Source organism: Bufo gargarizans, chromosome 2 (genome assembly GCF_014858855.1).
Source record: "Bufo gargarizans isolate SCDJY-AF-19 chromosome 2, ASM1485885v1, whole genome shotgun sequence".
Classification (NCBI taxonomy): domain Eukaryota; kingdom Metazoa; phylum Chordata; class Amphibia; order Anura; family Bufonidae; genus Bufo; species Bufo gargarizans.
The window spans coordinates 505,866,458-505,889,674 of record NC_058081.1 but is presented as its reverse complement, the minus strand read 5'-3'; the positions used below and the strand labels follow the sequence as shown (position 1 = coordinate 505,889,674).

Sequence of the window (23,217 nt, the reverse complement as noted above, 5' to 3'; positions counted from 1 at the left end):
AAATTCTGGTTGGCAATCCTGGTCATCATCCATACACATTGGTCACAAGTAGCCAGAAAGTAGCCAACCCCTATAAGGCATATTTCCCATGCAGTTCACTATTTTCAATATATCTTTAGCCATTTTTTCCAATATTCTCAACAATTAAGAGATCATCTTTGTATACGGGAATGAGGATGTGGGAAGTTTAGAATTAACTATGGTCAAACAGAGTGAGGAATCTGCTGACGCACTGAAGTGGCCTCATGGATGATGACAAAGTCAACAGAAGAAGTCAGGCACGGTGCTAATGATAATGATAGGAAGAGAGCCATGAAATTTCGAAAACTGGACACCAGATAAATGCTGAATGTTTTAACAGAGGTCAAATCAAGTGTGTACTAGTGTAGCTTCCCAGCTGTTCAGCTCTGCACATGTCCAAGGAGAAGATGCCCTCAGGCATCTAATGCAATGAGGTAATAAGGATTTCCCGTTGTATTTTTAAATGGCACCTTTTTGGAGGTACATCTAATGATTTATAGGACTTTTATTACGTTTTTGGGGGTAACAGCATAAAAAAAAAAAAAAAAACAGCAACTCACTATTTGGTATAAATGAATTAAGGGGAGATTTATCAAAACAAGTGTAAGGTAGAAATGGCTTAGTTGTCCATAGCAAATCAATCAGATGCCAGTTTTTTCCACAGGAGTTCCGAAAAATGAAAGGTGGAATCCGATTGGTTGTTATGGGCAACTAACCAGTTTTGATAAATTTTCCCCAATTACTTTATTCTGTGGGTCATTTTTACTTTTCCATCGATGGAGCTGAATGAGGGCTTGATTTCTGCGCAATGAGATCTAGTTTTCATTGGTGCTATTTTGGGCTACAAATGACTTTCTGATCGCTTTCTAGTATGTTTTTGTGATCAATGTGATCATTTTATTATTCATACTGCTAAATGTGATAATTGAATTGAAATGAAAAAAAAAAATCTTTTAAATAAATAAATAAAATCACCACGTCCTCAAAGAGCACCTGTAACCTCTCCTCATGTCTCTTTTATTAACTACTTGCATTCCCCATGTCTTATTACCTTATGTTGTGCCGTTCCTTTATTATTCCTGCTAGAAGTTTATGAATAAATCACCATCAGTTTTCAGCGAAGGTGAAGATTTTGGTGCCATTTGGGGGTGCCGCCAGTGTTAGACTGATCAGGGGCACACCTCCAACTGGTAACACCCATCTGAACCTTCATTGCAAACTGTTAGTAATTTATTTATAACTTCGAGCAGGGATAATAAAGGAATGGATCATCAGAAAGTCATAAAAATAGATACTTCAGAATCCTTATTCCAAGGGGAAGCCAACAAATGAAACAACATACGGATTTAAGCCATTAGCCTTCTTTTATCTCTACAAGATAATATAGAGAACACCAACATCTTCATCCATAGTTTAATTCAATGAATAAAGTGCAGTTTCAAATAAAGTGCACTGTCCAAATTTTTTGCATCGAGACCGATACTTGAGAAAGGGGGCGTGACTCCTGAAATGTTGCAAGCATGTAGGTATGCAGACTTCCCTCTCGTCCCGTGTGCATTATCTCGATTTATCACCAGGACACGTTATTTTGGCACAGAGCGTTACCTACCCGCTCTCAAAGACTTTACAGTACGCCACTAAGCGGGAAGGGGTTAAAACGCTGACCATCCTGACATCAATCACACCAAGAGACTGCCCAACATTGAGGATTCCTTTAACTCCATAGTAAATTAAACATAAAAAAATTACGTTAACATCAGTGGTGTTGGAAATTTTCCTAAACTATACAGTCAAATGAACTATGGGCTTTACCGTTTTGCATTTCACTAACTTCAGGATCTCTTCATGGTCTCTGCCTTCTCAGTGTAACCCCTTAGTGACCAGCCTATTTTGGGCCTTAGGCTGAGTTCACACCAGCGTTCAGCCTTTCCGTTCTCCTGCTCCGTTATAGGAGCAGGAGAACGGAAAGGACGGATTGGGCACATAACTGAGACGAGCGGAGCCTACGGACCCCATAGACTATAATGGGGTCCGTTAGGTTTACGCTCAGAAAATGATTTTGGAGCGGAGACAAAAGTCCTGCATGCATGCAGGACTTTTGTCTCCGCTCCAAAATCATTTTCTGAGCGTAAACCTAACGGACCCCATTATAGTCTATGGGGTCCGTAGGCTCCGCTCGTCTCAGTTATGTGCCCAATCCGTCCTTTCCGTTCTCCTGCTCCTATAACTGAGCAGGAGAACGGAAAGGCTTAACGCTGATGTGAACGAGGCCTTACTCCCCAAGCGATTTGTTTCATTTTTTTCATTGTTGCATTCCAAGAGCTAACTTTTTTATTTTTCCACCTATGTAGCTACTTAAAGGGAACCTGTCACCGGCATTTTGTGTATAGAGCTGGGGACATGGGTTGCTAGATGGCCACTAGCACATCCTCAATACCCAGTCCCCATAGCTCTGTGTGCTTTTATTGTGTAAGAAAACAGATTTGATACATATGCAAATTAACCTGAGAGGAGTCCTGTCCCTGACTCATCCCACATACAGGACTCATCTCAGGTTAATTTGCATATGTATCAAATTGATTTTTTTAAGCAATAAAAGCACACAGAGCTATGCGGACTGGGTATTGCGGATGTGCTAGCCGCCATCTAGCAACCCATGTCCTCAGCTCTATACCCAAAATCCCGGTGACAGGTTCCCTTTAAGGCTTTTTTTTCGGCGGGACAAGTTATCGTTTTTAATTAAGGCTACTTTCACACTCGCGTTTGGTGCAGATTAGGGTTGGAGGATATCAAAAATATTCCCACGATAACGAAATTTATCGCGATAACTATATACAGGTCCTTCTAAAAAAATTAGCATATTGTGATAAAGTTCATTATTTTCTGTAATGTACTGATAAACATTAGACTTTCATATATTTTAGATTTATTACACACCAACTGAAGTAGTTCAAGCCTTTTATTGTTTTAATATTGATGATTTTGGCATACAGCTCATGAAACCCCAAATTCCTATCTAAAAAAATTAGCATATCATGAAAAGGTTCTCTAAACGAGCTATTAACCTAATCATCTGAATCAACTAATTAACTCTAAACACCTGCAAAAGATTCCTGAGGCTTTTGAAAACTCCCAGCCTGGTTCATTACTCAAAACCGCAATCATGGGTAAGACTGCCGACCTGACTGCTGTCCAGAAGGCCATCATTGACACCCTCAAGCAAGAGGGTAAGACACACAAAGAAATTTCTGAACGAATAGGCTGTTCCCAGAGTGCTGTATCAAGGCACCTCAGTGGGAAGTCTGTGGGAAGGAAAAAGTGTGGCAGAAAACGCTGCACAACGAGAAGAGGTGACCGGACCCTGAGGAAGATTGTGGAGAAGGACCGACTCCAGACCTTGGGGAACCTGCGGAAGCAGTGGACTGAGTCTGGAGTAGAAACATCCAGAGCCACCGTGTACAGGCGTGTGCAGGAAATGGGCTACAGGTGCCGCATTCCCCAGGTCAAGCCACTTTTGAACCAGAAACAGCGGCAGAAGCGCCTGACCTGGGCTACAGAGAAGCAGCACTGGACTGTTGCATGTCATTCGGAAATCAAGGTGCCAGAGTCTGGAGGAAGACTGGGGAGAGGGAAATGCCAAAATGCCTGAAGTCCAGTGTCAAGTACCCACAGTCAGTGATGGTCTGGGGTGCCATGTCAGCTGCTGGTGTTGGTCCACTGTGTTTTATCAAGGGCAGGGTCAATGCAGCTAGCTATCAGGAGATTTTGGAGCACTTCATGCTTCCATCTGCTGAAAAGCTTTATGGAGATGAAGATTTCATTTTTCAGCACGACCTGGCACCTGCTCACAGTGCCAAAACCACAGGTAAATGGTTTACTGACCATGGTATTACTGTGCTCAATTGGCCTGCCAACTCTCCTGACCTGAACCCCATAGAGAATCTGTGGGATATCGGGAAGAGAAAGTTGAGAGACGCAAGACCCAACACTGGATGAGCTTAAGGCCACTATCGAAGCATCCTGGGCCTCCATAACACCTCAGCAGTGCCACAGGCTGATTGCCTCCATGCCACGCAGCATTGAAGCAGTCATTTCTGCAAAAGGATTCCCGACCAAGTATTGAGTGCAGAACTGAACATAATTATTTGAAGGTTGACTTTTTTGTATTAAAAACACTTTTCTTTTATTGGTCGGATGAAATATGCTAATTTTTTGAGATAGGAAATTTGGGTCTTCATGAGCTGTATGCCAAAATCATCAATATTAAAACAATAAAAGGCTTGAACTACTTCAGTTGGTGTGTAATGAATCTAAAATATATGAAAGTCTAATGTTTATCAGTACATTACAGAAAATAATGAACTTTATCACAATATGCTAATTTTTTTAGAAGGACCTGTATATCGCAATAAATGCCCATTTAGAAGAAAAAAACACTTGGGGCCACAAAGAGACATTATACTGTATGGGGGCAGCCACAAGGAGGAGACGTTAGGCTACTTTCACACTAGCGTTCGTCGGTCCGCTCGTGAGATCCGTTTGAAGGGGCTCACGAGCGGACCCGAACGCAGCCGTCCAGCCCTGATGCAGTCTGAATGGAGCGGATCCGCTCAGACTGCATCAGTCTGGCGGCGTTCAGCCTCCGCTCCGCTCGCCTCCGCACGGACAGGCGGACAGCTGAACGCTGCTTGCAGCGTTCGGGTGTCCGCCTGGCCGTGCGGAGGCGTGCGGATCCGTCCAGACTTACAATGTAAGTCAATGGGGACGGATCCGTTTGAAGATGCCACAATATGGCTCAATCTTCAGGCGGATCCGTCCCCCATTGACTTTACATTGAAAGTCTGGACGGATCCGTACGAGGCTATTTTCACACTTAGCTGTTATATGCTAAAATAATGCAGACGGATCCGTTCTGAACGGAGCCTCCGTCTGCATTATTATGATCGGATCCGTTCAGAACGGATCCGATCGAACGCTAGTGTGAAAGTAGCCTTATACTGTATGGGGGCAGCCACAAGGAGGAGACATTATACTGTATGGGGGGCAGCCACAAGGAGACGTTACACTGTATGGGGCAGCCACAAAGAAAAGTTACACTGTATGGGGCAGCCACAAGGAGACGTTACACTGTATGGGGGCAGCCACAAGGAGACGTTACACTGTATGGGGGCAGCCACAAAAGGAGACATTACAGTATGGGGACAGCAGCGCAGCCACAAGGAGACATTACAGTATGGGGGCAGCAGCCACAGGGTGCTGCCCCCCCCCCATATGTCTTATTGCCACCTATGTGACCTGCCTGCCACCACCTTACAGTAATTCCTTCTTGTTGGTCATGTCATGGGGGAGGGAGGGACTCATGATGGCTCATTCCCTGCCTGCCTGCTATTTCAATGTGCAGTGCGGAGCATGCAGCTAGTTGCAGGCAGGCAGGCGTGAAGGACTGAGTAGGCCAAGGTCAGACAGAAGACATATAATTGGGGTAATCTGATAGGCAGAGACATTACACCTTTAATTAGGGTGGCCACTGGCTTCACCCTAGAAAGCCGGACCGGCCCAAACCACACCCACAACGTCCAAACCACTCCCACAATGACCCAAAACCACGCCTCCAAACCTCATAAAGCCACGCCCCCACCATCGGCTGGCAAAAAACACGGGGGAGGAGAGGGAAGAACTTTGTGAATGGAAGGTAAACGGGGGCAGCTGGGGCGCTTCTCTTCCACTCAGTCATCCACAGGGAGCCATATCTGCGGCTCTAGTGACTGACTGGGGGTGAGAGAAGCCTCGGTCAGTTGCTGCAGCTCACGCTCAGACAGCACAATGCTGCTGTCTGAGACGTGAGCAACTGAAAAGGAGGACATCCCTGTGTCCGTCCAGGCACTGCGCCGGACGGAGGACAGGGAGCCTGAAAACCGGACTGTCCGACCTAAAACCGGACGTCTGGCCACCTTACCTTTAATAGCTGCCTGTCCGGCAGCTGTGATATATAGGGTCTCTCTCTGCAGGCGTGAATTCTGTGGGGGTTCTCACTGCCTTTCCCGCCACTCTCTCCTGTACTGCGCTGCTCAGCCTGGGCGTCATCTGATTCCGACGTTAGACGTCGGTGGGCGGAGACTGCACCATGGGAGCAAGCGAGGAGGAGCCTGGTCGGCCACTGCGGGAAGCAATTGGTATGTAATGATGCAGGGGCAGGCGGCCACAGACACAGTTTTTGAAGCGGTCAACGCACATGACCGCTTCGATGATGTCACAAAATACTGCGTTAATTAGGAAACGGCGATATCGCCATGTCGCCGTTTTTTAATACCGCGGTATATCGTGAACATCGCCCAACCCTAGTGCAGGTCCGTCATGGATCTGCACAAACGCTTCCGTTCGTACAATACAACCGCATGCATCAGTTCAGAAAGGATCAGTTTGTATTATCTGTAACATAGCCAAAACGGATCAGTCTTGAACACTATTGAAAGTCAATGGGGGACGGATCTGTTTTCTATTGTGCCAGTGAAAACGGATCCGTCCCCATTGACTTACATTGTGTGTCAGTACGGATCCGTTTGGCTCCGCATCGTCAGGCGGACACCAAAATGCTGCAAGCAGCGTTTTGGTGTCCGCCTCCAGAGCGAAATGGAGGTGGAACGGAGGCAAACGGATGCATTCTGAACGGATCCTTATCAATTCAGAATGCATTAGGGCAAAACTGATCCTTTGGGTCAGTACGATTATTTGCTGACACCTAAGCAAAAAGCAATGGTGGCATTTTTTATTAAAGCGTTCAAAATATGGAATAATTTACATGATATTTGTGTAGTGCAGGTCTTTACAGATGCGGCAATACCAAACATGTGGAAGAGATTTTATTTTTAAAAAATGTTCTATTTTTAGTTGAATTTTTTTAAATTTAATAAATGTTATAATTTTTTTACCTTTTTAACCAGTTAATAGTCCCACAAGTGGGTTAAGGCTACTTTCACATCTACATTTTTCTTTTTCTGCTAGCGGCATTTTTGAGTGAGTCATGGGATGCAGAGCAAGACGAATCCAGCATGAAACAAAATGTCAATGGTGGCGGATCTGTTTTTTCGGATAAAAAAGATAACGGATTCAGTCCAATTGACTTACAATTGGTTTTAGTGCCGGATCCAACAAGGCTATAATTAAAGATAATACAACCAAAACCGTTCATAACGGATGCAGACGGTTGTATTATCCTAACAGAAGCGTTTTTGTTAATCCATGACAGAGCCAGCAGAAACGCAGATGTGAAAGTTGCCTAAAACAAGCGATTTTTTTATTGCTTCTAAAATACAATACAATACACTATTCCTATTCCAGACTTAGGCTACTTTCACACTAGCGTTCGATCGGATCCGTTCTGAACGGATCCGCTCATATTAATGCAGACGGTGGCTCCGTTCAGAACGGATCCGTCTGCATTATAAAAATTTTCTAAGTGTGAAAGTAGCCTGAGCGGATCCGTTCAGACTTTACATTGAAAGTCAATGGGGGATGGATCTGCTTGAAGATTGAGCCATATGGTGTCATCTTCAAGCGGATCCGTCCCCATTGACTTCCATTATAAGTCGGAACGGATCCGCTCGCCTCCGCACGGCCAGGCGGACACCCGAACGCTGCTTGCAGCGTTCAGGTGTCCGCTCACTGAGCGGAGCGGAGGCTGAGCGCTGGCAGGCGGATGCATTCTCAGTGGATCCGCCTCCACTGAGAATGCATTAGGGCCAGACGGCTGCGTTCAGGGCCACTTGTGAGCCCCTTCAAACGGAGCTCACGAGCGGACACCTGAACGCAGGTGTGAAAGTAGCCTTAAGAAGAGGAGAGGGCTGCTTTAGCTGCTCATATTTTGGAGTTGGTAGCAGCTAGATATACAGTAGTAGTGTCTTGTTTGAAAGATGGCATTCAAAGCTTTCAGACAATATCAAAATCACCACATTTTATCCATTACATTGGAAGATATGGCTGTTAAAAATCAAGTCAGGAGTGAAATCAGTGAAACGTGTTTTTACTTTCAATCTAGGGATGCAATCGAGCTCAACTTCTGCCTTTAATGCCACTAGATGTAAGGCAGCTATCCTAAAAGTCAATGTTCGACCCTTAAAATAAGCCTTGAGACATGATTGGATAATAAATAAGCCAGCACCTCATCTGCAGACAGCTGTTTCGGGGTGATTGCCCCTCATCAGTGCAGAGCAGAGAGTACTGACTTAAAGGGACTCTGTCCCCTCCATATGGCCATATACAGCGCTTAGATGGCTCTGTAGCACACCTATACAGGATTGTAACGGTACCTTTTTCTTTGTCTTAAGACTTGCGCCAGCAGAAAAAAACTAAGTTTAATTAATATGCAAATGAGCCCTCGCAAGTGCCCAGGGGCGGCATTCAGTGTGTAGGTGCCCAGGCTCCTCTGCCTTCTTTTCACTTGACTCCTCCCCAGCCTCTGCCTTTGCCCGCCCTCCAAGTCCAGACCTATCGATGAGGCAAGAGATTTGGAGGGTGGGCAAAGGCAGAGACTGGGGAGGAGTAAAGTGAAAAGAAGGCAGAGCAGCCTGGGCACCTACACACTGAACGCCACCCCTGGGCACTTGCGAGTGCTTATTTGCATATGAATTAAACTTCGTTTTTCCTGCTGGGGCAAGTCTAAAGACAAAGACAAAGGTACCGTTACAATCCTGTATAGGTGTGCTACAGAGCCATGTAAGCGCTGTATATGGCCATATGGAGGTGACAGACTCCCTTTAACTAGGTGAGAGGCCTAAGGATTTGGGATGTACTATCTCTCCTAGGGGAGAGAGCGCCTTAATCGGCGTGAGGAGACTTTTAGGCCATACATGCTCCTACATGCCATGCCTAAGAGGAGCATGTATGGCCTATTAGTCTCTCCATGCCAATTAAGGCGCTCTCCCCCAAGGAGAGATGGTACCCCCAAGTACTTTCACTCTGTCATCCTGATTTTTAACAGCTATATCTTCCGATGTAATGGATGTAATGCTGTGATTCTGGTATTGTCTTCTCTCAAGATATGAGCAGCTAAAGCAGCCCTCCCCTCTTCTTAAATCTGGCTTGCTTTGGGCACTTGGAACAGCAAATCCCACCAAAGCCGGGCATTAGGGAACTGTTTTCCAGCAGAATAAAAGCACTTTTTCTGGACAGGGAATAAAGACACAAAGTGCACACAAGTAGGTTTGGAATGTATGTGCAATCTTCTGTGGGGCAATGCTGTTAGTTATATAGGTGAAAATGACATGACAGATTCCCTTTAAATGTATTAAATCTAAATAATAGTGCCCCCTATTAGTAGAAGGATTTTCACTGGGTGTTCAGGCTTTCTATTTTTCAATAGGCTAACTGAAGATAAATTAATTAGAATACATCACTGCCTGTATGAGACGGTTAAAAAAGAAAATAATATTCTCTTTATTCATATATTAGTCAAAAAGATACGGAAGTCGCCCTGTTATCAGGAAAACAGGCAGATAGGGGGACTGCTGTATACATTAGCACATTGGTGTACAATTTGGGGGAATATATCTATTGACCTCCAAACCCACACAGCATCTGGGTCTAATTGGAGGGGGGTTGGCGTAGGCAACTTTTGCCCCCAATAGATATACACCCGTGCTGTTACTAGACAGAGGTGTTCACTTATTTTGCATCAAGGTGCTAATGTATACAGTAGTCCCCCCATCTGCCCGTTTTACTGATAACAGGACTTCCATCTATTTTTAGCTAATATATGAATAAAGAGATTATTATTTATTTTACCGTCTTATACAGGCAGTGATGCTTTCTATTTTTCATACTTAACACAGTCACAGATATGTAGTTTACACTAACCTGTGCAGCTCCTCTGTTTTATCTTCAGATGGACCCCGGGAAAGTAAAATATGGCGTAAAATGGCAGCCAGATGGCGGAACTGATGAGCGTCACTCTGTGCAACATAAAGAGGGGAAAAAAGAGTCAGGAAGCTCAAACAGCATTAAAAAAATTTAAGAAAATTATACCTGCATACAGCAAAATTTGAATTTACTTACACCCAAATCCCCCAACCTTCCTACTCAGAGTGGTATAGAAAGCGGAGTGCCTGCAACACTGCCAATCGGAGAACCAGTTGGCCACCGCAGATATACATATACAATACTTGGTTGTACAAAGTTAGGGATATTTGGCTTGTGGGTGAAATTTCAGGATAAACCTAAAATGCACTCTAACCTTTACAGGTGAACTTAATGTGACCTTCTCTAAACTTTTTGAATGCACATGTCCAACTGTTCAATGTTTCAGTACTTTTTGCAAAATTTGCTGTTCTCTAACAAGGAGCTTAACAGCAAAATTCACATCCGGTGTTTGATCCATGAATCGCTCAAAACATTTCCTGGTTCAATTAGACTTGGTATTAAACAGTCCTCCTCATCATGCTGTTCACATTTTGACATCATAAGACCAAGACGACACCTAACAATTCATCAACTGTACCTCGCCATTGCGAGGCTTCAAGCAGGATGTACTCAGACGGAAGTGGCCACTGAGCTTAGAGTGTCACAGAGTGCCATCAGCAGGTTGCAAAAGAGATACAGAGAGACTAGAAGAGTCACAGAAAGGCATAGAAGTGGACATCCTTTGGCCACATCCCACACTGATGACCGCTTCATTGTGAACAATGCCCTGCGAAACCGGATAATGAATGCCACACAACTCCAGGCACATGTAAGGGAGGCGAGAGGCACCATTCGAAACCGTTTACATCAGGGTGGTCTGTGTGCTAGAACACCTGCAAGGGTATCTGACCACAGGCGTAATGGTCTTGCGTAGGCCAGGGAGCATCTACGCTTATGAGGGACGAGTGGGCCTCAGTGCTGTTTACTGATAAAAGTCGATACACGTGAGCAGAAATGATGGCTGCCAATAATGTTGGAGACGTCAAGAAGAGCGCTATGCATCAGCCACTGTTGTCACCAGACAAGACTTTGGTGGTGGTGGGGTTACAGTGTGGGCAGGTGTGTCTAGTCAATACAGAACTGCCCTACACTATGCGAATGGTACAGTGACAAGCCCATACTACTTGAATAACATCATTAATCCAGTCATTGTGCCTCTGCATGAACAACACAGGCCTAATTTAATCTTCATGGATGACAATACGCCTGCTCATCGAGGTCACATCATTAGGGAACGGCTGCTGGAGACTGGGGTACCTCAAATGGAGTGGCCTGAACTTTCTCCAGACCTGAATCCCATTGAAAACCTATGGGATCAGCTGAGTCGCCGCGTTGAGGTACGTAACTCTGTACTCCAGAACCTCAATGACCTGAGGGCCGTCCTTCAAGAAGAGTGGGATGCCATACCTCAGCAGACAATAAATCGTCTTGTGAACAGCATGATACATCATTGTCAAGCTGTAATTGATGCTTAAGGCCACATGACAAGTTATTGAGACATTGACAGTTTTTTGTGGGGGGGTATACCCACCACTGTTGGAGACTTTTATTTCAATAAATTGTTTGAGATTAAGAAATCACCATTGCTGCTTCCTCGGGCAGTGCATGTGATACCACAGACCAGCGTAAAACGCTGGACCAGGATAAATCTCCCCTAAGAATAGCAGAAGGATTATGTTCACAGGCCAGAACTTCATCAAGATATACCACACCCAAATGTGCAATCTACCTACTCATGTAAATGTGATTCCACATCCTCGTTCACATATATTAGAAAAATTCACTGAAAAAAGGCCCACTATTTTCAGACAGCTATACCATAAATGCACGATAGGTGCAGGTCCCACCTTGAAATGAAAGGTCCCCCATACATACTTGGTGGGTTTATCTGTCAATGTGTATGGGGAGCTCCTGACTCTCCCCTGACACATGATCTGAAATAGAAATGAATAATTTCGCCTGATCCTTCCATTCCCCCAGGAGATGCCACCACCAGAGGTGTCTACCAGTAGCTTTCTCCTCTCTACCTACTGAATATGCATACACATTTGAGAACTACAAAAAGAGCAGAGTAAGGGTACTTTCACACTAGCGTTTTTCTTTTCCGGTATTGAGTTCCGTCACAGGAGCTCAATACCAAAAAAAATCTGATCAGTTTTATCCTAATGCAATCTGAATGGAGAGCATTCCGTTCAGGATGCATCAGTTCAGTCCCTCTTACGTTTTTTGGACGGAGAAAATACCGCAGCATGCTGCAGTTTTCTCTCCGTCCAAAAATACTGATCCGGCATTAATTTACATTGAAGTGTATTAGTACCGGATCCGGTACTAAGTGTTCCAGCAAAATGGATCCGGCTTTCCGGTCTGCGCATGCACAGACCTTTAAAAAACGCTAAAAAAAATGTATACCGGATACGTTTTTCCGGATGACACCGGAGAGACGGATCCAGTATTTCAATGCATTTGTCAGACGGATCCGCATCCGGATCAGTCTGACAAATGCCATCAGTTTGCGTCCGGATTGCCAGATCCAGCAGGCAGTTCCGGCGATGGAACTGCCTGCTGGAATCCTCTGCCGCAAATGTGTGAAAGTACCCTATGCAGCATGCAATGACTACTTCACAGGGCCGCACTGAGACTTTGGCAGCTATGGGACCTAAGCAAAATTTGGAATGATGGTCACCTTTAATATATAACTTTTAATAATATTAATGATAAAATAAATGCCCTAAGATGAGGTGCAGAAAAAATATATATGGGAGCAGGGTGGGAATCCACCCTACTCTTGGTGAGTATACTAAAACTCTAGGGAGGGAGGGAGGAAGGGGGGGGGGGGAGGGATGCTGGGTCTCAGCCCCTAATAGCGCCCTATTGAAAAGAGCCCTATTCCCGTACTCCACAGCCTCCTAACAAATACCCTCAGTTCTCCCTAAGCAGTGCTCTGACTGCCCAGCTTCGTCCTGACAAGGAGCAAGTGAGGGGGGAGGATTTCCCTAGACGTAATTGTGGTACACCACCTGCAGATACGCCGCCAGGTCCCTGGAGGCGATCGCCAATGGTACACTTGACCTGTGAGGATAAGTGTCCTGAAAACAATGTATGTGTGGGTGTCAAGGTTGAACACTGCACACATATAAAAAATTGATGATGCTGAGAAGCTCAATAACCATGAATGGCCCGACGCGTTTCCCTGTTGTATTACAGTTCGTCAGGGGCCCAAAGAAATGGATGTCAGCAACAGTAGGGGTGACTTGTCCACCAGTTGGGACAGTTCACCAAATCACAATTAAACGGTTATTAACAGCTGATATGTATCATGTTTCTTTCAAGCAACCCCCATAGTGTGGCATTATAACAACAAGCCGCAGTCACAAATGGGGGTGAAAGGAGGTACTTAGCTCGTCAGGAGTCACCGGTCAGTGGACCTGTCCCTGCGATGCAGACTGGTTCCTATTCATACACAGTCTGTGTGCTGGATCCCGCGTGTGGCAGTGCAGCAAGAGACGCCGGCTCAGCTGCACCATTTGAGCCATCGGCGTCATCTAAGCTCCGCCCATCTGCGCCGTCATGTGACCCATCACGTGACCACAACGTCATGGTCACGTGGGGCATCACATGATCGCAGGTCCTGCGACCATAGTGAGATGGGGCGACATCGACAGCCGGTTATTAAAATATCCAAGTGTGCTTAGTGTATGTTAAACACAATCGCTAACCCACTGTATTTAGACCTCATGGGGTAACTAGAATTGAGTCCCCATAAGTCTGGGACGGAGAAATTGTATGGGGATGCCCTACAGGGATAGGGGGGTCCCCACCATAGTAAATGAAATTCCATATTCATTCAAATGAATAGTGCGCCGCTATGAACCACAAACCAAGTGGCGCAGCGTCACTGCTTAGAGTATTTTGGCCAGAAGAGATGTAATAAACATGTGTCCATAAATTTGGACCCCCCCCATATACTCCAGTTACCCGTATGGTGGTTCAGAGTAACGTCCCTGAAGTATATGACATAATGTCCAGCGGGTCACATAGTGACAGTATATGATCCTAATGGTAAGCAGAGATAAATAAAACTGCGCAGGAGGTAGGAGATAAACTCAGATGAAACAGCTGAATGAAAGCTGCTCATTCAGACCCTGTGGGTGAACAGTTTTTATTTATCTCTGCTTACCATTATGATCATATACTGTCACTATGTGACCCGCTGGACATTATGTCATATACTTCAGGGACGTTACTCTGAACCACCATACGGGTAACTGGAGTATATGGGGGGGGTCCAAATTTATGGACACATGTTTATTACATCTCTTCTGGCCAAAATACTCTAAGCAGTGACGCTGCGCCACTTGGTTTGTGGTTCATAGCGGCGCACTATTCATTTGAATGAATATGGAATTTCATTTACTATGGTGGGGACCCCCCTATCCCTGTAGGGCATCCCCATACAATTTCTCCGTCCCAGACTTATGGGGACTCAATTCTAGTTACCCCATGAGGTCTAAATACAGTGGGTTAGCGATTGTGTTTAACATACACTAAGCACACTTGGATATTTTAATAACCGGCTGTCGATGTCGCCCCATCTCACTATGGTCGCAGGACCTGCGATCATGTGATGCCCCACGTGACCATGACGTTGTGGTCACGTGATGGGTCACATGACGGCGCAGATGGGCGGAGCTTAGATGACGCCGATGGCTCAAATGGTGCAGCTGAGCCGGCGTCTCTTGCTGCACTGCCACACGCGGGATCCAGCACACAGACTGTGTATGAATAGGAACCAGTCTGCATCGCAGGGACAGGTCCACTGACCGGTGACTCCTAACGAGCTAAGTACCTCCTTTCACCCCCATTTGTGACTGCGGCTTGTTGTTATAATGCCACACTATGGGGGTTGCTTGAAAGAAACATGATACATATCAGCTGTTAATAACCGTTGCTGTCTACAGTTTAATTGTGATTTGGTGAACTGTCCCAACTGGTGGACAAGTCACCGCTACTGTTGCTGACATCCATTTCTTTGGGCCCCTGACGAACTGTAATACAACAGGGAAACGCGTCGGGCCATTCATGGTTATTGAGCTTCTCAGCATCATCAATTTTTTATATGTGTGGGGTGTTCAACCTTGACACCCACACATACATTGTTTTCAGGACACTTATCCTCACAGGTCAAGTGTACCATTGGCGATCGCCTCCAGGGACCTGGCGGCGTATCTGCAGGTGGTGTACCACAATTACGTCTAGGGAAATCCTCCCCCCTCACTTGCTCCTTGTCAGGACGAAGCTGGGCAGTCAGAGCACTGCTTAGGGAGAACTGAGGGTATTTGTTAGGAGGCTGTGGAGTACGGGAATAGGGCTCTTTTCAATAGGGCGCTATTAGGGGCTGAGACCCAGCATCCCTCCCCCCCCCCCCCCCCCTTCCTCCCTCCCTCCCTAGAGTTTTAGTATACTCACCAAGAGTAGGGTGGATTCCCACCCTGCTCCCATATATATTTTTTCTGCACCTCATCTTAGGGCATTTATTTTATCATTAATATTATTAAAAGTTTTATATATTAAAGGTGACCATCATTCCAAATTTTGCTTACTCAATCACTAGGTACCTAAACCCCAACGGCTCATTATCTGTGTAGTATAATCAGCTATGGGACCTACACAATTATGGCCCGTGTGGTCACCGAGCTTTAAAGTACTTAGATGGGAAAACCCCTTTAAGCTTTTTCTTTACATAAAACTGGAATATCATTTTGGACCTTATTCACACGACGACAGGCAGCGTTTTTAATTTGTGAATACTGGTCTCTAAAAATCGGACATGTTCTATTTTGTCTTCACGGTCCGACAGCCCCCATACAAGTTAAGGGGATGTTTTTAACGCCTTCATGACAGCGATTTTTAGTTTTCTCATTTTCGTTTTGTAGTCACTGCCTTCCCGGGGCCATATTTCTTTTTATTCTTCATTCACATGCTTTTTTTTTTTTAAAGTACGTTCTAATGGCACCATTTAATGTAGTGGGAAGCTGAAAAAAAAAAAATTCATCTTAGCGTGGGGGCTGTTCAGATGCCGTATTCACAAATGACACGAGCAGTCATGAGCTCGGGGTGTCTGCTGTGTAAAACAGCAGGCACCTGGCGGCTATGGCGCCCGCTCTGCACACGACATCTTTAATGGCATGGTCCTTAGGAGTGGTCACCACTACCATATCAATGAGAGTTTGACTCCTGACACCCCTGCCGATCAGCTGTCATCTACAAAGGACAGCACAGTGGCTCAGTGGTTAGCGCGTTGCCTTGCAGCGCTGGGGTCCTCACCGTCCTGGGTTCCAATCCGACCACGCACAACATCTACATGGAGTCTGCATGTTCTCCCAGTGTTTGTGTGGGTTTCCTCCAGGTACTCCAAAGGCATACTGGGGGGACAGCTTGTTGCTCATGTCTGTAAAGTGCTGCAGAATACGTCAGCGCTATATGGCGGAGTATAATAAACAAGCGTTTCACAAGCGCCGCAACCTCTTCAAACACACTACAGTAACACTTTATAAGCCAGCCAATAGAATAAGAAACTGGCTACTGGCGCATACTTTTATGGTTGACTTCTGATGATGTTTATGGATGTGTCGGCAATTGGTTTGATCCATTCACAACAAGATCCGCAATGATACTATTGCTAGGACATCAAATACATAAGCATATGCCCACAGGGAACACCATCCATTATGTATTATCATCAACAGGAAATTGTGGACGGGAGTTTGTTCCTTTCATTTTCATTGTGCATTGTTATGCCAACTTATAAATGGCTTCCCTGACATCATATCTGATAGCACAAATATCTCTGGAGAGAGGAAGATGGGAAACATGGAGCCAGCGGAGATGAATTCTCACACTACACATTCACTACGTAACGAGGCATGGTCTGGAGAACCTCAAGTAAAGGTGTAAAGGCTATTGGGGTCATTTATCAAACTGGTGTAAAGAAGATGGCCCATAAGATAATGGGTTGCATCAAAAGGGGCATAGATGCCCGTGATGAGAACATAGTCCTACCACTTTACAAATCACTGGTCAGACCACACATGGAGTACTGTGTACAGTTCTGGGCTCCTGTGAACAAGGTAGACATAGCAGAGCTGGAGAGGGTTCAGAGGAGGGCAACTAAAGTAATAACTGGAATGGGGCAACTACAGTGCCCTGAAAGATGATCAAAATTAGGGCTATTCACTATAGAAAAAAGACGACTGAGGGGAGATCTAATTACTATGTATAAATACATCAGGGGACAGTACAGAGATCTCTCCCATCATCTATTCATTCCCAGGACGGTGACTGTGACGAGGGGACATCCTCTGCGTCTGGAGGAAAGAAGGTTTGTACACAGACATAGAAGAGGATTCTTTACTGTAAGAGCAGTGAGACTATGGAACTCTCTGCCTGAGGAGGTGGTGATGGTGAGTACAATAAAGGAATTCAAGAGGGGCCTGGATGTATTTCTGGAGTGTAATAATATTACAGGATATAGCTACTAGAGAGGGGTCGTTGATTCAGGGAGTTATCTGATTGGCTTCTACCTCACAGTTTTTTTTTGCCTTCCTCTGGATCAACTTGCAGGATAACAAGCCGAACTGGATGGACAAATGTATTTTTTCAACTTTCTAAACTATGTTAGAACTGGCTTAGTTGCCCATAGTAACCAATCAGATTCCACCTTTCATTTTTGACAGCTCCTTTGGAAAATGAAAGGCAGAATCTGATTGGTTGCTATGGGCAACTAAGCCAGTTCTACTTTACACCAGTTTGATGAATGACCCCATATGTTCACGAAAATTTAGACTAGCACATTCATAGTCACAGGTGCACATCCATAAAGCTAGCATGCAGGAAGCAAACAAAAACAGGTATGGCAGCACAACATTTCACATACAAACAATAAAACGGGGAAATAGGCATTATACTAAATTAAAGTGGTACAATACCTACTATAAATGAAAAAAATAGAAGCTCTTTGCACACATTTTTGATCAAACGTGTGTCGGGCCCAAAAATGTGCGCAAAGAGCTTCTATTTTTTTTTTCATTTATAGTAGGTATAATACCCCTTTAATTTAGTATCATCCCTATTTCCCCGTTTTATTGTTTGTATGTGAAATGTGCTGCCATACCTGTTTTTGTTTGCTTCCCCATATGTTCACGGTCGCAGCCAAATGATTCTGTCTCAATGCCTTTAAAATGACAGATGAAGCAACTTTGCCATAAATTTTAACTACAAACTTCCTACAGTTTTGGTACTACAGCTGCTATGCAGACGATGTGTCTCCATGGTAACAGGCAGTAAACAAACCTTGTCTAAAGCCTCTTGCACACGACCGTATGGCTTTTTCAGTATTTTGCGGTCCGCAAAAAATAGATCCGAAAAAAAATGACGTCCGCGTGCATTCCGTTTTTTGCGCAACGGAACAGCTGGCCCCTGACAGAACAGTACTATCCTTGTCTGTTATGCGGACAATAATAGGACATGTTCTATCTTTAAACGGAACGGAAATACGGAAACAGAAGGCATACGGAGTATCTTCCGTTTTTTTTTTCCGGATCCATCAAAATGAATGGTTCCGTAAACTGAACGCAAACAAACAGAACGGAAATGTGCAAGAGGCCTAAGGGTCCATTCACACGTCCGTAAGTGTTTTGCGGATCTACAGATGCACGGATCCGCAAAACACGAACACTGGCAATGTGCATTCCGCATTTTGCCGACCGCACATCGCGGCACTTAATGGAAAATGCCTAATCTTGTACGCAATTGTGGACAAGAATATGACATGTTCTATATTTTTTTTCGGGAACGGAATTACGAAAGTGCGGGTCCGCAAATTTCGGATCCGGGCAGCATATTGTGCGGCCCCATAGAAATGAATAAGTCCGCAATTCCGTTCCGCAAAATGCGGAACAGAATTGCGGATGTGTGAATGGACCCTCAGCAAGCGATTGTTAGGAGGGAAGCGTTCCAACGTATGCATGTAATAGCATGCTGCGTTCCGAGTGTCAGATCTCCTCGCCTGCTCACTAGCGAGGAGATCTGCAGCGATATCCTCCGCAGCATGGGGAGCAGCGATCGCTAATGCCACTGCTCGTCCTCATACTGTCTAGTGGTTTACCAGCAGCAGATCACTATTAGACAGCACGATCTGCCGCCAGCAAGCGCTGACTTTTAAGTATGTTTTAAGTTTAAGCATTTGCTCATTTATTAGGCAATCGGCGGCAGTATTACACACGAATACTCATTAGCGATTAATACAGCCGTAACCTACTCTAATGTAGCCTTCCATTTGTCGCCTACTTTATGGCAACATAGTGTAGAGGTTATAAAGCTGTAAAGCACAGATAAATGGGCAAAATATAGAAAAAGGTGTACATGGCCGCACTGCCATACAGGTACCCGGACTGATGATACCCCATGCATGGAGACAACGCAAAGCTGGCTGCAAGATACACAACAGAACACAGGATTAGCCCCAGGACCTGCTTTCAGTTGTGTACAGCTATGGAGTACGACTGCAGAATCAGACTCTACAGGGTTGGTTTGTTGTCTGTTACCATGGAGACACGTGGGTCTGTATAGGAGCTATAGACAGAAAACCATAGGGGATGTTTCATTACAACCTATTGCAAAGTTGACTCATTTCTCGTTTGGCCATAAACGTTCAGTGAAACCGGGCGAGGGACAAAAGATCTTTCTGGGAATGTTCTATTGAAGAACTATCTTTTGTCCATCAGCGATCTTTTTTTGAATAAAATACTTTTTCATCTGGCTAATGGATAAAAATGTTAAAACGCAGCGGACCTGTTCTCAGATGATGATGATGGTCTGTCATCGCCTGGCTTAAAAGATCCTCACCCAACGAATGATCAATTTGGTTGAAAATGTATGTTAGACTAATAGGTCATCAGTATCTGATCGGTGGGGGTCTGACACCCTGGGCCCCCTCCGATCAGCTGTTTGAGAAGGCACCGGCGCTCCTGTGAGAGCCACGGCCTTCTCTCAGCTCACCAAGCACAGCGCTGTACATTGTATAGCGGCTGTGCTTGTCCTGGGCCATGTGACCAATGAACGTGATGTCACACGGCCTAGGGGAGGGTGAGCAACCTTCGGCTCTCCAGCTGTTGTGAAACTATAACTCCCAGCATGCTTTAATTACTTCGCTGGGAGTTCTAAGAAGAGTAGAGCAATTGTGCATGCTGGGAGTTGTAGTTTTACAACAGCTGGAGGTTGCCTACCCCTGGCCTAGGAAAAGCTGAGCGAGTGCTGCTGTCTTCTCAAACAGCTGATCAGCGGGGGTCCCGAGTGTCAGACCCCCACCAATCAGATACTGATGACCCATCCAGAGGATAGGTCTTCCGTGTAAAACTCCCAGAAAACCCCTTTAATATAATACACTGTGTAATGCTTCATTTCTCCTGTGGTGGCGCTGCAAGGAAACTGGGAAACTTTTTTCAAGTATATAAATTCCTGGAAAAAGGCTAATGTATAGCCGAAACGTCGCACCTGCTGGATGATTTACGCTGCAGGGATACTGAACATTTACTACCTGTTCCCCCACAGATTACAGCTTATCGCCGGAGAGCTCAACAGTGGGACATCCTGTGATCAGCGTATATTACCTGACAAAAAGGGTCTGTCCACAAGTAGACAACTCCTGAAAAACATGCATGTATGTTAGAAAATGTAAAAAATAAAGCCATACCTCACTATGGACGTTCCAGCTGTCCAGTGTCACATTAAATAGCGCTTTTAAAGCCTCGATGGTGCAGTCCGTCTCCTGCACTGACAGCGCGGGGGCACTCACTTCAGTAACAGCCTGGTATTTCCCTGCCCACTGAACACTCAGGATACTTTCCAGGGTCTTTGTCAGTAGGGGCAGTCCTTGGAGTTCTTGTTTTAACTGAGCCCTAATGTCTGTGTGCAAAAGTGTAAGCAGAAAGAGCAGCCGCAGATCGAAGCAGCGAATGTCATTGACTGCGCGTCCGTCCATGCACTTTTCCAATAGCCTGCAAAGCCCGGCAGCAAAGTTCAGGTCCAGACTCAGCTTCTGCGCAATAGGACTATTGAAGACGATATTGCACAAACACTTTAACGCCTCAACAACGACCGGGAAGTCAGCGACGTCCCCCAGAGTTTTCACTTCAGGATCCAGCTTGGCCTTTTTCATCAGGATTTCCATATTTTCCCTTGTGGTCACTGGAGCTAAAACCTTCTTATCTCTGGAGAGGATGCGGAGAGCTTCCAAGCATGTCATCTGACAGGACGTGCTCGCTCCTTTATCCAGGACTTCAAAAAGGGCTTCACACAGTTTCTGCAAAATGAATGATATATACTAGGTTAGATCCAGAAGTTTTTGGACAGTGACACAATCTTCACGATTTGGGCTCTGCATGCCACCACATTGGATTTGAAATGAAACAACTGAGATTGAAGTCTAGACTTTCAAGTTTAATTAAAGGGGTGGAACAAGAATATCCTGCGAAACGTTTAGGAATTGCAACAGGTTTTCTACAAAGCCTCCTCATTCCAGGAGCTCAAAAGTAATTGGACACATTAACATTACCATAAATCAAATGTTCATTTTTAATACTTTGTAGACAATCCTTTGTGGGAAAGGACTGCCTGAATTCTGGAACCCATGGACATCACCAAACATTGGGTTTCCACTTTTGTGAGGCTTTGCCAGCCCTTTACTGCAGCTGTCTTCAGTTGTTCCTTGTTTGTGGGTCTTTCTGCCTTAACTTTTGTCTTAAGCAAGTGGAATGCATGCTGGATCAGGTTGAGATCTGGTGATTGACTCGGCCATTGCAGAATATTCCACTTATTTGCCTTAAAGGGAACCTGTCATCAACTTTATGCTGACCTTAATGAAGGCAGCATAAAATAGTGACAGAAATGCTGATGTCAGCGGTGTGTCACACATCAGCTAACAGTAAGTGGTTGCTGAGAACCAGCATCATAATCATTGCAACAAAAGCCTTGAAAAGAGTCAAATCTACATGAGAAGAGTCCAGGTTATTATAATCTCCTGCCTATCTGCTGATGATTGGCAGTTCTCTCCTAGAGAGAGAGGGAAAAAAATAGGTAGAAGACGGTCAGTCATCAGCAGGTGGGCAGGAGAGCAGGACTTCATGAATAACCATGACTCTTCTCAGGTGGCCAGGACTCTTTTCCAGGCCTGTGCTGCAATGATTGTGATGCTGGTTCTCGCCAACCGCTTACTTTTTACTTATAAATGATAGATTATAAATGATAAAATCAACTCACCCGTCTCTACTTTATTCTGCCATTAGTATGGGCAGCATAAAGTTGATGACACGTTCCCTTTAAACAACTCCTGGGTTGCTTTTGCAGTATGTTTTGGGTCATTGTCCACTTGTACAGTGAAGCGGCATCCAATCAATCTTGCTGCATTTGGTTGAATCTGAGCAGAAAGTATATCCCTGTACACTTCAGAATTCATCCGGCTGCTTCTGTCACATCATCAATAAACACTAGTGACCCAGTGCCATTAGAAGCCATGCCTTCTTCCCATCATTCTAGAACAGGTTGATCTTAGTTTCATCTGTCCCAAGAATGCTGGTCGAGAACTGGGCTGGCTTCTTTAGATTTTTTTGGGCAGTCTAATCTCGCCTTTCTATTTTTGAGTACATACACAAATCACTGCAAAAAATGCACCAAAATGATACGCAACTGACAATACTAGCTAATTCCTCAGGCCGATGTTAAAAGCGGAGAACTTTGCCAATATCTTCCAGTCAGGAACATATCTGAGCCCCTTATGCACCACGTCACGGTGTCTCAGCACGCATGGTTGCTGAGAAACCGTGACGTGGTGCATGAGGGGCTCATATATGTTCCTGACTGGAAGATTTTAGCAAAGTTCTCAGCTTTTAACATCGGCTTGAGGAATTAGCTTTCTATTTTTGAGGCGGATTAATGGTCTGCATCTTGAGGTGAACCCTCGGTATTTCCTCTCAGATGGTCTTCTCTTTATGGTAGACTAAGGCTACTTTCACACTAGCGGCAGCCTTCTCCGTCAGGCTGTACCGGCGTGTGCCAGAATCGTACAGCATGTCGTAGTTATATTCCGCCCGCCTCTCAGCATGTTTGCCGTGCTGCCGCCAGAACTCCGGCCCTCCCCCATTATAGTCAATGGGCTGGAGCAGACCTCCGGCGGCACGCGTGCCCTAG

At 45.1% G+C, this 23,217-nt stretch overlaps 1 protein-coding gene across 1 annotated transcript in view; it reads right to left on the bottom strand.

The window, feature by feature from the left end:
- Positions 1-23,217, bottom strand: part of RIC8B (RIC8 guanine nucleotide exchange factor B) — a 63,720-nt gene that overhangs the window by 23,449 nt on the left and 17,054 nt on the right. Inside the window, exons 3-4 of the mRNA XM_044281275.1 lie at positions 20,726-21,334; positions 9,874-9,968 (exon numbers count right to left, since the gene is read on the bottom strand). Coding sequence (XP_044137210.1) covers positions 9,874-9,968; positions 20,726-21,334 — 704 coding nt within the window. The remainder of the gene's footprint in view (positions 1-9,873; positions 9,969-20,725; positions 21,335-23,217) is intronic.